Source organism: Lathamus discolor, chromosome Z, assembly GCF_037157495.1.
Source record: "Lathamus discolor isolate bLatDis1 chromosome Z, bLatDis1.hap1, whole genome shotgun sequence".
In the NCBI taxonomy this organism is placed as follows: Eukaryota; Metazoa; Chordata; class Aves; order Psittaciformes; family Psittacidae; genus Lathamus; species Lathamus discolor.
The window spans coordinates 11,687,474-11,702,923 of record NC_088909.1 but is presented as its reverse complement, the minus strand read 5'-3'; the positions used below and the strand labels follow the sequence as shown (position 1 = coordinate 11,702,923).

Genomic DNA, 15,450 nt, shown 5'->3' with positions numbered 1-15,450 from the left:
GGCACACATCCAAAGGAATGGATAAAGATGGAGATCCAGGATTCAGTCAAATAATATTAAAGTATCCCAGTGAAACTTGTTTAGGTGGGAGGCTAAATGCATGAAAGCAGGGGGGTTGGAACTAGATGATCTTAAGGTCCTTTCCAACCCCAACTATATCATGATTCTATGACTGTATGTTTGTGTACATGGACAGGCATGTGTGAGAGGACCAAATTTACAGAGAAAAGCACTGGAAAAGAAATTATTAGTTGGTTCTGTTAGGAAGAAGTGATTTATTAAGTGATGAAGGACAAAACTGATTAACTGGCACATGTGGAGACAGAGCTGAGTTATTGTTGAAGAAGTGATGATGATCTTTATTAAATAAGAAATTATTTCAGAGAGTTATGGCATTCTGGCATCTCATGTTCACATGATTAAAGGATCAAGGACATCATTAAAGGACATTAAAGGTCATTTGCACTTCGCAAAATACTTAGGGACAACATGTAGCAGAAACTTAGATTACTGAAATTACAGGAAGCCAACTGTGTGTTTCATTCATTTCCTCCTTCACTTTCTTCTTGCCACCTGTTTTCCCCCTTTAGTTTTAGGTAATACTTAAAAATTACAGAACAGGGGAATAGGAAACAGAAACATATGTTGATAATGTCAGTGACTTGCCTGTGCTCTGTTCTGGATTATCTGGATTTCTTCTCCTTTGAGAGATGAACTCAAGAGCAGCCCAGGGAAATCTTCTCTTTTGGATAAACTGAGATGTGTTCCAAGAAAACATTTTAAACTGGGGCAGAAGAAGGCAAGGCGAGAAAGAGGAGAAAAAAAGAGTAGAATGGAAAGACAAAAAAAAGGTGCAAGAGATGTGGCTTTCAGACTAAGAGAATCGAGACCTGCAGATAATAGATGCTGACAAGGAAACAGCAATTTTAGCGAATCTCATTACACTAAACAATAGGTGGCATTCCAAACACACAAAACTATGCAAGGAAGTGATTAGGTTCTCTCTGGTTTTTACAGAGAAATAAAAAACACAGGAAGAAACCTTGTTAATTAGAGGTTTTGGGGTTTTTTTTAATTTTTATTTTATGTGTTTTCCAGCCGCTGTCAGTGATTGGCTCTGCACTATGAATACTAAAATATTGTGGAAGGAATACATCTATGATCATCAATCAACACAGAGGAAAGTTTCCATCATTAGTTGCCAGGCAACCCCCTCCAATTAAAATAACCATCAAAAGCCACAGATTTCATGCTGGCATAATTAATAGCAGAATGCAATTACCACTTTTCAAGGAAAAAAGGGGACAAACCGCCAGCCAACTATTGATCACATGCTCTCTGATAATCAGAAATAAGGAATGGAAATATTTCCTGTTCCTCTGTCAGCTAGCTACCTATCTACACCGCCTTCCCCTGAGGATCAGCCTCCAGATCTACCAAAGCTAAAACCAAGCTAAAAGCAGCTTCCAGAGAAGACTGCCCCAACCAAAAAGGAACTTTCAGCACACGCATCTTCAAGTGTCTGAGATGCTCCCATGGAATTAAGGCCCAGGACTGGGCCAATCTGATAATCCACCCTTAAAAAACAGGTTCTCTCCTCAAGTTGAACTAACTTAAAGTAGTCACAGAATTGAAAACCTTTAATTGTAACATCTAGTAGTATCATCTGTAGAAGGGGCACAGTCAATGGACTGGACTGAAGTCAAGCGCACTGATCAGTGTCCCACTGGACTAGAGCTAGCTGGGACAACAGACAACAATGCAGAGAAACTACTAAATACCTCCTAAAATACAAAAATCCAACTAAATACATTCTAAAAAAAAGGAGAGTTTCCTGTCAGTCCCATTTCAAACATTTCTGATTACCCTTTTCCCATCCCATCATTTTTTGGTTTTTTAAAGCCTGGAATATTATCAGACTAACCACAAATCAAGATAAAGGAAACATTTTTCTACCAATCGGTACCCGAAGGTGTCTTACACAGGCTGCTATCCAAGTTTGACTTTCAGTTACCAAAAGACATTCTTTTGCCGAGACTCATTCATGTTTCAGCCTTGCGCAAGGTGAACCTGAACCATCTGAAGCCAGCTGTCATCTCTACCATCCAACTGACTGACTCTCTAAAGCCAGCACCTCCCTTTCCGTGAGCTCTGCATTAATGGGTCTGTCTGGGACTGCAGCTGCAGACATACCTGAAATAGCTTTAGCTATCTGTCTCGATAGGTGTTAAAAAGGAAAGCACAGGGCTAAGCACAGGCTGTAACTTATCCTGATGATGCAGAATGGCTCAGGCAAAATTCTGCAGTCCTGCAGCAGCGCTGCAAGTTATCTCCATTACACATCTACACAAACCGCAGCCTTAGCAGAATGTACAGCAAATCCTTCAGTCCTTTTTCCTAACAAAACTCCACTTTTTCTTAAGTGCTTGGCTTTTCCTGTGAATCACACCTCAAAGTAACTGCCCATAAGCGGTGTGCATCAGGACCTACTGCCAGCTCCAGTTATGGCTTGGAAACCACCAAATGCTCAGGTGGCCATGAATTCAATTCAAATGCAGGGTGTGAGCTTGGGATGAGTAACAATCACAGTTATGCAAGTTGAGGGCATCCAGCTCTCACGCTCCAGGCCATGGGGGTCGGCGAGGAATGTTCCCACATGCACAGCACTGAATCACCCGCTGGCTTGTCCTCCCCTGAGCACCAGGTATTAGCCAACGGCTCTGGCAGGATTACAGACCAAAAATCCCAAAATTCCAGTCCGCTCCAGTCTGAGAGCATGTGGTTAGAAAACAGCAGGGAAAAATGTGCAAGGACATTAGCTACCTAGCACTTTCACTGCACAGCAATGTACCCCTTGCAGCAATACTCATTAGCTCCTTTCCCTTAAGTGTTCTCACTGTGTTTCCCTGGTGCTCAGAACAGCTGCATAAAGTGGTGGCACTCAGATGAACAGATATCAAACCTACACCTGCATCAGCTGAAAGTCTGCCACGAGGTACTGAAGGGTTAAAAGCCACTGACACCCACACATGTATCTGTACCACTGTGATTACCAACTCTAATACTGGTGGACATACAGTGTAGAGCTCACACATTTGACACTCAACTTTGTTTTAGTCTATGTGAAAATCACATCCACAGAGAATCTGATTTAAGGCTACAGAGCAAGTACTGGCAGTGTGTAGTTTGGGTGCAGTGACTCATGCCAAACTTATAAATATGCTGTGGGGACAGAACAAACGTGAATTAAAAATGAACCTTCCACTGGGAACTGGGGTATTTTAAAAACTCACCAACCGTGGATAAATATACACTGAAGGGACACAGCTCCCTTAAGACGTTCTCTGCCTTACTACCACCAAGAGCAAACAAAGGTTCAACCCAGGGCAACAAATACACAAAAGACCATTTCCAGTGTCACAAGGAACTTCTCCCTACAAGTCTGGACGTGAGCAACCTCCTGTTAAGAGACATCTGCATACAGTAGCACTGACTGGCCTCAGTCAGAAGGGAGCTGTTGTCTCCAAGACTTAATATGAGCAAAAAAGCAGGTTGGATCCACAACCATGAACCAGTTCCCCTTTCACACCAGCTGGAAGGCATGGGCTAGTTCAGAACTGCTCATTATACCTTCAGGGTAATGATACATACTGCTACAGCTGTCCCACACTGGCCTTTTCAAACGGCAATGCTATCAGCCCTCGCTGTGATCCTTCTCTTAGAGGATCATATTGTAGCAATGAGCTTGTGAAGCCTGAGCAAAGGTTGGTGTTGAAGCAGCAGCCATGCCAGTAATCAGCTGAACTGCAATACCTTTACAAGCTGTCACTTAAAATTAAACTGCTGTATGAAAACCCCATGAGTGCTCCAGTCTGATCAATAGCTACCAGGTAAGAAATAAGCAATATATCTTTGCGACTATATGGCTTGCTTTAGGCTTCTGATTGACTTGTGATGATTTCCTGTGCCTTAAAACCATCAGCAAAAGTGCAAATTAAAGATGAATGCGTTGCTCAAACATTTGCCATCGTGTAAGAGCAGAAAATGTTCCTTGTTTTTATGGTCAAATACATCTCAGCTTTGATAGTACAGAGGCTTGAAACCCTTAGCTCTCCAAAGCTCATTCCCTGCTCATTTCCTACACCCTCAGAGTAACAAATAGTAAACTGATATTCCTCATTGTAAAGATGTATCTTACTGTAGTTTCTACAATCACTGCCACTGGATTCAAATTTTCAGCCTGAAGAGATTCTGTGGATGGTACTAGGGTCTGCAGACTGGAGGCACATGGTAAGTTACCTTCTGTAATGAGTATCAAATAGACCCCATTAATTCCTGCAGCAGATCACCTACACTTATAGCACACAAGCAATCTGGCATTACTGCAGTTGTTTTTCAAGAAATCTTGTTATGCTCTGAAATACTACCAAGAGGAATTAGATGATAAGCTTTTCAGGCAGATACCAGCTTTTATCTTCCATAAGCAAAATTTGCAACTGAACTCCTGCCAAAACTAAAATTTTACACTTAACAGAAGGGATAGTGTATGTTGCTGCCTGAATTAATCTCTGTTATTTAAGATTCAGCAAAGCATGATTACACATGAGCAATATAACAAACTTAAGCAGATGTCCATGTGTTTTGCTGAATCAAGAGGTTCCACTGGTGTTAGGGCTGAGAGAGGATTCGAATCTACATTTAAAAACTATCCTAACAAGCTTCATTTGTTTTCTATAAGAGATCGTGGATAAAGATCTGCATTGAACTACTTGATCCTAGGAAACCAGACTGCTTTGGCTTTTACATTACCTGAAGAGAGTTATCAGACCTCTGAAAAAAACGCTATCTGAGGAGCATGGCTTTTTGCAGAAGGCAACAGGAGTTTACACAGAAATGTAATAAAAAATTAACTGACAGAGCAAAGTTCTAAAATGGTGTTATGGGAGCAAGGCTCAACTATCCAAAGCCCACTGAACACATTACAGAGCCAGAAATGCAGCACATAAAATATGCCTGCTAGGTCGTTTACTTTTCCTTTCCATTCTGACCTCAGCTCACTGGCAAGATTTCCTTTTTTTTAGGGACATCCTGTACAACTCTGAATTAATGTATTACAGAGTTTTATCCCAAAGTTCTCAGAACTTAGGAAGACAATTAAGAGATTTACCATCTGAGCATTTACAAAAATGTCTAAAGGGGACAGAAGTCTCCTGACAATTTACTGTATCTCTGGAGCATTTCCCCATCTTTCTTCATTCGTGTTTCAAGAGCTAACCACCATCACTGCAGAAAACCCTGAGAATCCATCCTTTGCATCCTCACACTTCTATGCTCGCAAGGCTGGAGTCTTCACAGAAGTGCCTGCATCTGCGAGTGTATTTTAGGTTAACTCTTAACTACAAGCAACACAAACTCTCCAGCAATGGTGGGAGTTGAAAAGGACAGCACTGGGGCAAGTGCTACACGCTCCCCAGAAGGTGCAGGATGGCCCATTCTGCCACAAGCTGCCCTTTTCAACCAGGGCACCCTGAGAGATGGCACTTGGCACTGCAACCAAAGTTAAAGTGCCTAAGAAGGGACTCTGACTCAGGCAAAATTTCCTATTGAGGGTCCCTTCCCACTTCTCTACATAACCGCACTTGCCTTTGCTGCGTTGAAAATTCTCACTTCTGAGTGCTGAAGCGAGGCCCTTGGAAGCTGCATCGCTCATTATCACATTTCAGCCTGAGCGGTCTCTAAACCACAACTTTTCCCAAGGATCTGAATTATTTTTTTAATTTTGCTGGTTAAATATTTGGCCCTTACCTTAATCAAACATCTTCAGGTACAGAACTTTTCTTCTTAGCTACTGCCTTTTACTTTCTAGATCTGTTATATTGAAAGTAAGACCACTAACTGCTGAAGGACAGTTTGGATCCCTTTTGTTATTTGGGAAATAAAGGCAAGCTTGCACTCTGACTCAGATTTCTAAGTTGTATTGGGTTTAGCGTGGCAAAGTGTTGATAAGAGTGGCTTTGGTGGGGACTTGGTGTCCAGCTGGGGTCAACCCACCACGTAGATGAGAACTACTGTATAGGTACCTGTTCAGGCACAGAGTACTAACATCCTTCTCTACTCTCCTGCCAAAGGCTCAAAGGCGCATTGGTGTGTGTGCTGTGACCTCTTGCCTAACAAAGGTCATTAATGATCACCCAGTTACCTATCTATTGAATCTAAAAGCTTGGCTCAACTTAAAACACTTTCCAAAGGGATATTTGGTCTTAATTTGAAAACAAAGAAGAAGAGAAAATCAACCACTTCTTTTGCTTTTTCATTCCAGCATTAATCCTCCTCAAAAACTGTCTTTGATGTCCTATTTGACTTGTGTAATTTCAGCCTCCAGAAAAGATCTCTCATGTTTGCAACTAACAGACGAGACCACTTTCTAATGCTGCTTAATGGTAAAAATATTGATGAGCTCCAGCCTCATGTCCCTCCCGTAATTTGCCCATACACAGGGCTCCCACAATTAGCTTGTCTCCTCCCTTTTAATACTCTATGTAACTCTGCCACATTAGCAGCACACCCCCCATTTCAGTGCCTAACGTAAGAAAGTCACCACACATTCCCCTTTCAATGGGACCTCGCCTGGAGCATTGTGCGCAGTTCTGGTGTCCTCAACATAAAAAGGACACGGAACTGTTGGAACAAGTCCAGAGGAGGGCCACGAGGATGATCAGGGGACTGGAGCACCTCCCGTATGAAGACAGGCTGAGAAAGTTGGGGCTGTTCAGCCTGGAGAAGAGAAGGCTGCGTGGGGACCTCGTAGCAGCCTTCCAGTATCTGAAGGGGGCCTATAGGGATGCTGGGGAGGGCCTCTTCGTCAGGGACTGTAGTGACAGGATGAGGGGTAACGGGTTAAAACTTAAACAGTGGAAGTTTAGATTGGGTATAAGAGGAAATTCTTTCCTGTTAGGGTGGTGAGACACTGGAATGTGTTGCCCAGGGAGGTTGTGAGTGCTCCATCCCTGGCAGTGTTCAAGGCCGGGCTGGATGAAGCCTTGGGTGACATGGTTTAGTGTGAGGTGTCCCTGCCCATGGCAGGGGGGTTGGAACTAGATGATCTTAAGGTCCTTTCCAACCCTAACTATTCTATGATTCTATGATTCTATGATTGTACCAGAGGTTGCACGCAGAAGGAAATCCAAGCCCTCACTTGTGAAACATCCTGGTGGATGACAGCCGGGCCCTCCAGCCCACAAGCAGTACAGCAAGAAGCTTGGAAGACCAGTCTGGAACACCATTTCCTTGTGTGTGTGTGTGTGACTCATGGGAAGTGCTGTGAATCACGAAATTCCGCTGGCATCGTGAGGTGGGCAAAACTATGCTCCCAACAGACATGTCTCAAGTTGCCCTGTGGTAGATGTACACTGGCCACACACACCTTGCTACAACAGTCAGAAGAGCTTGCTGTCCTTTTGATCAATGAAGTTGGGTTTGTATTTTGCTGTTAAAATACATTCCTTGGCCCTTACGCATTCTTCTGAGGAACAGAGTGACCTGTGTACAGATCTCTGTGGTAGCAAGCTTGTATCCTGATTACTTAAATAAAACACATCTGCCCCGCAGAAGAAGCTGGAATTCACCCATACAATTAGGTTAGGTTAATGTTGGCAATGAGTGGATAGATATTATCTGATACCGTATTTTGTAATCCTCTGCTAAACAGGATGCTGTTCACTCTGGGAGCCAACAAAATAGCTGCTCGTTCACTGTCAGACTTGAGCAAAGTCAAGAGCGATCCCTGAAGGTTTCGGATGAGTTTACTCTTGAACTTGCTAATGCTCCAGAGTCATTTATAAAGGTCACTAAATTCTATGTTCAGGTTACAGGTTTCTTTAAACTAATATTATTTGTACAAATCTCAGAAGAAAAGACAACATTTCTCCTTTCACAAATCAACTTTACAATGGTCTTTTCATTATCAACTTATTTGTTTCTATGCCAATAATCTTTTACTCTTCTTCTAATCCTTAATTAATCCTTTTTATAAACAATGTACACTTGGCATATTCTACTCAGAATAAATCTTTTTCTGTGTATATCCGTCGCAACAAGATCTTCAACATCCAGGCAAATACTTTCAGAAATTAGGTACCTAAATAAATGTGTGGACATATCAAGAAAAATTACCTGACTCATGAAAACTGAGCTCTCATACTTCCCTTGAACTTGTGCAAATTTGTGAGCTCTCAGCAGCTACAGACAATACACTGAGGAAGTTTCCAACTTAAATTCACAATGCTTGACTGAAAGCAAACACTTCAGAAAGTGCTGCCCTGAGTTTTCCAAGTCCTGTTTTCTCTGACAAAACCATGACTTCCCCAAATCACATACGGAATAGATTGCTTTCTGATGCACTCAGGTTTGAAAAGAAAACTAAAAGGGTCCCAAGAACAGCAAAGAGGAACTAGTGATAAACCTGTAAGTTTTCTCCTGCAAAATGAAATAGCTTGAAGTATTTCAACATGCAGTTTCTATTTGTTTTTACCGCATTCAAACACAAAAGAACAATTTTGAGCATCAGGTATACACAGAAATGACAAATATATGTGCTTGGCTAGAGTTACATTTGGAAATAGGAAGTGAGGGAAAATACAGTTTTGGCTGCACAAGTTTTACTGTTTTTCTGTAAAAATGATAAATGCACATTACGGTTCTGTAAACACAGGTGATCTGAAGTATGTAGTGCTTATAATGGCCAGGCTGAAGCCATTTTGTAAATGGAGGCCTTAAACCAACCAAATACTACTTTTCTGGGCTGTTGCTTAGGAAAACACCATTGAACACTTACAGATGGCAAATAAAAAACAACTTCTGAAGCTGGAATCTTGCATGGGAATTTTGCCTCAAGAGCAGGCAAGATAGGGTTTCACTCTGCATACTGGTTGCTAAAGGAATATGTATTACAAAATAAAGCCACTTAATAAAGCTATGGTAGATTTGACTTACCACAAGAGCAGCACGTGAAGCAGTTGGTATGATACAGGTTACCCATAGCTTGGCAAGCCTGGCTCGCTCCATACACACCTTTTCCACACTTTATACAAATACCTATAAAGGAGAAAGAGAATGAAAGTTAGAACCTTCCACTGCTCCAGGCCATTGATTTGCATCACTCATGATACCCCCCATCAGGCCCTAAATCAATGAGATCCTCACCTTGAACAGATTCAAGTACCCCAGACAGCTGCAGATGGCTTTAGTGAAATAGATGCATGGAAATTAACCCAAAATAAAAGGGAGGGAAGCGTCTGCTGGTGTTTCAATCCATAAAGGCTGAGGCTGGCTAAAGACAGAAATCCAAAGGAGGGCAGGTGCAACAAGAGGGGACAGAAAAAACACACACTCTCCAGAAATAACTCTGTTTGCCCAAGAAATTATTTCACCTTCACAACTAGGTGCTCAATCACATTACGTTCAATAATCACTAATAGTACAACAATCCAGTCCAAACACAAAAGACTTCTCTTTGCCCCTCTCCAGCAAGACAACACTAAGAGCACTGATCCATGTTGAAAGCCATGCAGCACCAGAAAAATGGGCCTGTCAGTCACATTTGAGAATTGTTTGACTCTCCGCAGTTACATTAGATAGCAGTATCTAACCACATAAACATAACCTGGCACCTTACAAAACAGAAGAGCACAGCTTCTATCTTCCTAAGGGAAAAAATACTGGCCAGCAGTTTTGCTTCAGTGCGGTCAGAAATTCACCTTCGCTGCCCAAACCTGCTCTTGGTGATGCTGGGGATGACTCTCATGAAGCTTGCATGAGACCAAAGTGTGAAGAACCAGAGCAGCACTCATAAAGTTGGTGGTTAGCTCCACACACAGCTGGGTAATAGCAAAGATCATGATTTCAATAATCTCTCTACAAAGAGGGTTTTAGGAGTGGTTATTTGTTCCATTTTAAAAAGCTTTTTCCTCATAGTTGCAGCTTTAAGAGTCTTTTGCCTATGCATTTATTTCTATCTATGCATAACCTTCCTAAAGTCAAACCAGGGCAGGCAGGTTTGCCTGCAAAAATCACTGCTTCTGTATCCTCATGAAGAGGAAATGGAATGCTGGAGGAGAATCATGTCCTTCTGTCACATAATCAGGACTACTGATTGTAAATTCTTCCAAGGTATCCACTGGTCTCTATTTGACAACAGCAAGACAGTACATCCCAAGAAAAGGCTGTGTGATTTTTCTAGAATAGTACCATAGAAAAGAAAACTTGAGATTTTGCCTCACACAACTCTATAATGATCCATGTGTTTGAGGGTCTCTTTCTACAAATACACTCATGAGCTTAGCATTAATCATTAGCATCAACAAGATGGCTAATACGCTTTCAGAGTTTAGGAACTTGAGAATTACAAAATTTGGCTTTAATCATCCAAAATTCTCCCCTGCTGTGCTGTGAACATTTTATACAGACACACAAAGAAAATACAAATGCAACCTCTTTGGGGGTAAATTAGCATATTATGAAGTGGTAGAAATTTTAACAGCAGAAAAAACAGAGTTAAGCTAACAAAACATAAGCAGTACATTAGCACTCTCTGCCTGAAACAGTTCTTATGCAGTAGTTCCTATGTACAATTAGATGGCGGGTTGACCCTGACTGGACAGTCCCAGAGCAGCTCTTATCAGTCTCCTCCTCAACTGGACAGAGGAGAGGAAATATAGCGAAAGGTTTGTGGGTCAAGATAAGGGCAGGGAGAGATCACTCACCAATTACCACCATGGGCAAAACAGACTCCGGTTTGGGAAATTATTCAATTTATTACCAATCAAAACAGATTAGGGTGATGAGAAATAAAACCAGATCTTAAATCACCTTTTCCTCACCCCTCCCTTCTTCCCGAGCTTAACTTCACTCCCAAATTCTCCACCTCCTCCCTGCCTCCAGCACTGGAGGGTGATGTGGAATGGGGGTTGCAGTCAATTCATCACGTCTCTGCTACTCCTTCCTCCTGAGGGGAGGACTCTTCATGCTCTTCCCCTGCTTCAGTGTGGGGTCTCTCCCATGGAAGACAGTCCTCCATGAACTTCTACAACATGAGCCCTTCCCGCGGGCTGCAGTTCTTCATGAACTGCTCCAGCGTGGGTCCCCTCCACAGGGTGCAGTCCTTCAGGCACAGACCGTTTCAGCACGGGTCCCCTGTGGGGTCACCGGTCCTGCATCAAACCTGCTCCAGCCTGGGCATCTCCCTCCTCACTCACCTTGGTGTCTGCAGAGCTGTTTCTCATATTCTCATTCCTCTCTCTGGCTGCAGTTGTGCATGTTTTTTTCACCCTTCTTAAATGTGTTATCCCAGAGGAACTACCACCATCACTGGCTGATGAGCTCAGCCTTGGCCAGTGGTGGGTCCATCTTGGAGCCGACTGGTGTTGGCTCTATCAGACACAGGCGAAGCTTCCAGTGGCTTCTCACAGAAGCCACCCCTGTATCCCTCCCACTACCAAATCCACACCACATAAACCTAATGCAACACCATTTCAGAAACTGAGCTGTTTCAGTTCAGTGTAGCATTAATGCAGCAACCTGTATGGGCTGTGTAGTGTGATCAGTTTAATCAGGATACTGTCAACTTAAAAACATATTGCATTTGAAGAAAAGAATTTTCCTATACTATTAATTCAAATGCGGAAATGAAAGATTTTTCTTTAAATCACAGGTTTCTTGGTGTTTATACCTTTAGCTCTCTTATTTCAGATCACAGAGAGATTAATTAACCTTTCACTCAATTAGCTCAGCACAATGTTATCATTTTGGACTGTAAGCATATTTGCCACATGAAAACGTAATTTTGAAAAACAACAACAATTTTAAAATCTTAAACCTGATGTCAGTGTTTCCGTGAAGCAGGAACTACAATATTACCAGGCACCAATGTTCCAAGCTAAACCTGTAATACAAATTAGCTGACAACTAGATCCATCAGCTCATTCCATATACAGTGCTAAGAAAATGCTGACCCTCAGGGTAGCTCAACTGTGATCCAGAAAATGGGAATTTCAGAAAATTTGCCTTATCCAAGGCTGTTACGTCTGTTTATTTTTTTGTAACCAAAGGTTATGAAAAACGTGTGCTATTTGCTGTGAGTTAATGGTTAGCTGCTGCTGAAAGATGGTTATTGATTACTGTAGATACTGTGATCAGAAAAGGTGCCCCATCAGCCAGCAGCTGCAAGAATTACTCCCAGCAGCAGCACAGCATCCATAAACCTGCCCTCTGTCTTACCACGTACCATGAACTCTGCAATGGTCCCTCCTAAGCCTGGGGACAGAAAGGGTTGCGTGCACAACGACCATGAGAACATGGGGTTCACATCTGAAAGAAGCAATCTGTTACTTCAGTGTCAGGTCTTGGTAAGAGATTCAGTTCACTCTTGGCAGTAGAGCCAGAAGGAAGCCCCCTTGGAGCGCCCTATCTCCACCCTTTTTGCCAGTCTTTTCATGCCAAACACGTACCCAGGACTGGCAGCTATTAGTCTGTCCAACTGTGAGGTTACACCAAGAGATCTACCATTTACGCTTAGTGTTACTCAAAGAGCAGCAGAAATCCATAGTCTGTAACTCCCTTGCATCTCTGTCTATAAGCTCTCATGCTCAAATCTGCCATGAACTGCTTTGATAAATGAAATTACTGGCTTATTTCTTTGCCATTGCTCCACTGAACCATCAGAAGCAAAAGAAGGATTTATTGTGAATGTTAAACTTACACTGGCCTCTCCGGCAAGTGATTTGTTAGGAGCAGCTGTCAGTTTGTTAACTCATTTTCTCTAAGAGACTAGTCATTAACTCCAGGAATGAATGACCACAGAGACGATTAGCATACTAAGAAAATGTATGTATAATTCCAAAAGTGTATTTTGGAAAACATATATGCAGCTGTGGTGTGAGTATAGTGTGAGCTCATAACTGCCTAGGAAAAGCACTGATTACATGGCTGCTCTGGTCTGGTTTTCTACCAGTCACAGCCCAGACAGCACACTGTAAGCTTGTGAAAGCCCTGACATAACAGCTACATCACTTTTTTTTTTTTTTTCCAGATTTAATTCCAAAGCTCGTTAAACTGCCTATGAAGAATGTTCTGTTACAGAGCAGCATGTCTCGTTTCTGACACTTCACATGACTTCAGATCAACCCTTTTAGCCTCTATACAATTCCTTGCCCCACCCCCTCCAACACCGCTATTCTAAGCAGCCAAATGTATCTCCATTTTTTTTAACACATCAACTATTGCATTTCTACCTAAAGACATCAGCTGTCCTACAGATCTGGTGTCTCTCTTTAGCTAGAAAAACATGTTGCATGTACCCAAAGTTTGCATAAAGATTGGTTGAACAGGAGCACAGTGTCACAGCATTCCTTCACTGCAGCAAAAAGACGTCTGCGTCCTCATGCAGTGTTTGACCAAACATGAGAGTAGAGACTGAACAAACTCTGTAGGCAAAAGACCACTACCAAAACACTAGCAAGATAAGAAGCTCCCAGAGATTCCCTGCTGGAGTCAGCCGCAGAACACTGCCAGTGCTCCCAACACATTTAACCCATTCACCTCACTGAGCCTGACCATGTCAGTTAGAACATCATCTCTGGATGCAAGCCAGGCAAGCCTCCAGCACTGTACGGCAACACAGTCGTCAGGAGCACCATGCTCTGGGTAACTTATGCATCAACAAGAGCTAATATCAGCACTGGGGGAAAATATGATGGGTATCTTCTCATGTAAGCAGTGATTTTGCTCCAGACCCAAAAGCATGCAATGCATTCTAACAAGTAAAACTATCAGCAACAACCCAGAGAGGATATTAAAGCTATGTGATTTTTTCTCAGCCTGAGTTCCCTGTAGTAGCCTACATATCAGAAGTTCCATCTGAGACCTGTACGTCAAATTCTGGGACGCTCTTTTGACCATGCCAGTACAGGCTGGCACTTCACACAGACTTCAAGTACACAGAATTAGGGAAAAAGCAGTAGATTAATGTTAAATAAAGTACCTATAATAGCAATGTATAATAACGATGGATGGAGAGACTTGTCTGGCTAATGAATAACAACCTTTTGGCTAAGCTTTGTCCTCAGAGATGTGTGGAACTCAGCCTGTGCCTACTGCCATCCTTACTTAACCTGAAGTCAAGGGTTTAGCACAAATTCAGGAAAAATGGTACCATATGGTACCATTGCCTCTCAGCTCCAGTACAGGGCAGCTATGTGAGTCAGAATCTGCCTATCGCACTGCTTGACAGTGCACTGCAGCTCAGGGACGAGCTGTAGCTTTGCTGTCTTACAGCCACACCGTATCTCCAGGATAAGTGCTACATGCTGCCTACAGTAGGAAACACCAAACCCTGTCATCAAGAGTTATGGTAAGGCTAAAACTAACAAACAGCTAACACATGGCACAGATGACTCCCTCCATGCCTCTGCAGTTCTGTTCATGCTGCAGTGCTGGAAAAAGGGCCGGTGAACATCACGCTGGGTGACTGCAAAATCCGCTCTTCTTCTCTTGGACAGGAAAAGACCATCTCTGTGTAAGTCCCCAACATGGTTTTCCACACCTGTGGCCCAGCCAAAGCACAGGGACAATAAAATGAAAACCTACAGCTGTAAAACGGGAAGAGCAAAGGAGAAGGAGAAGCCTTAATCCAATTCAAGAAATGAAACTGCAGCAACAGGAGCCAGCTACATGAGCAGGAAGCCTTGGAAGGGCCACAGCCATAGGAGGTGTTCTCCCACACAGGCTGCAGTGCCTGCAGCCGGTGATCTCACACCTGGCCAGGTTTTACACAGTGTTGCTACTGCCTTTAAAGAAATACACTGCTAAGAAGATGGGTAAACAGTGAAGCATCAGAGCTGCCCGTGCCTGGGTAGCCGTGCCACTGCTGCAGCAGGACCTGCCCAAGCTGACAGCAGCTACTGTGAAGACATCCTGGACTGTGGCAGCTTGGGTGCCCAGAGCTGACTTCAGGAGAGAAGAATGCTCTCTTCCTTCCAGCAACCCCAGGAGGAAGGATCCTCTGACACACGTCATCTCCCAGGCAGAGGCAGATAGAAGAAATGAGGCACCTATGCAGGGCAGAGCCTCTACCCAGCAACCAGGCAGCAGCAAAGGAGGCAGCCCTTGAAACCCTCCTGGGCTCTTGCCACCACAGGTGGCTCTGGCTGGAGAACTTAGTCACCTGGCAGACATCTAGCAAACGGCTTGAATAGCCAACAAAAACTAAATGGTATGTACAAGTTATAAATAAATAAGTAAATAACTATATCCCAGACACACTCAGCATCAGCATCTGGTGACAGGAACAATGGAGGGACTTGTCTGGCTAAGCTGCTGGCACTGCCCTCTGCAGCAGGGGAAGACCAGAAGACACCACAGCTTGAATTAAGGTAGAAAATAACAAACTAAGAAAAG

At 43.0% G+C, this 15,450-nt stretch overlaps 1 protein-coding gene across 1 annotated transcript in view; it reads right to left on the bottom strand.

Annotated features, from left to right (window-relative positions):
* The window catches only part of WTIP (WT1 interacting protein), an 83,572-nt gene that overhangs the window by 41,826 nt on the left and 26,296 nt on the right, over nt 1-15,450 (bottom strand). Inside the window, exon 2 of the mRNA XM_065662426.1 lies at nt 8,992-9,093. Within this exon, the coding sequence (XP_065518498.1) occupies nt 8,992-9,093 (102 nt within the window). The remainder of the gene's footprint in view (nt 1-8,991; nt 9,094-15,450) is intronic.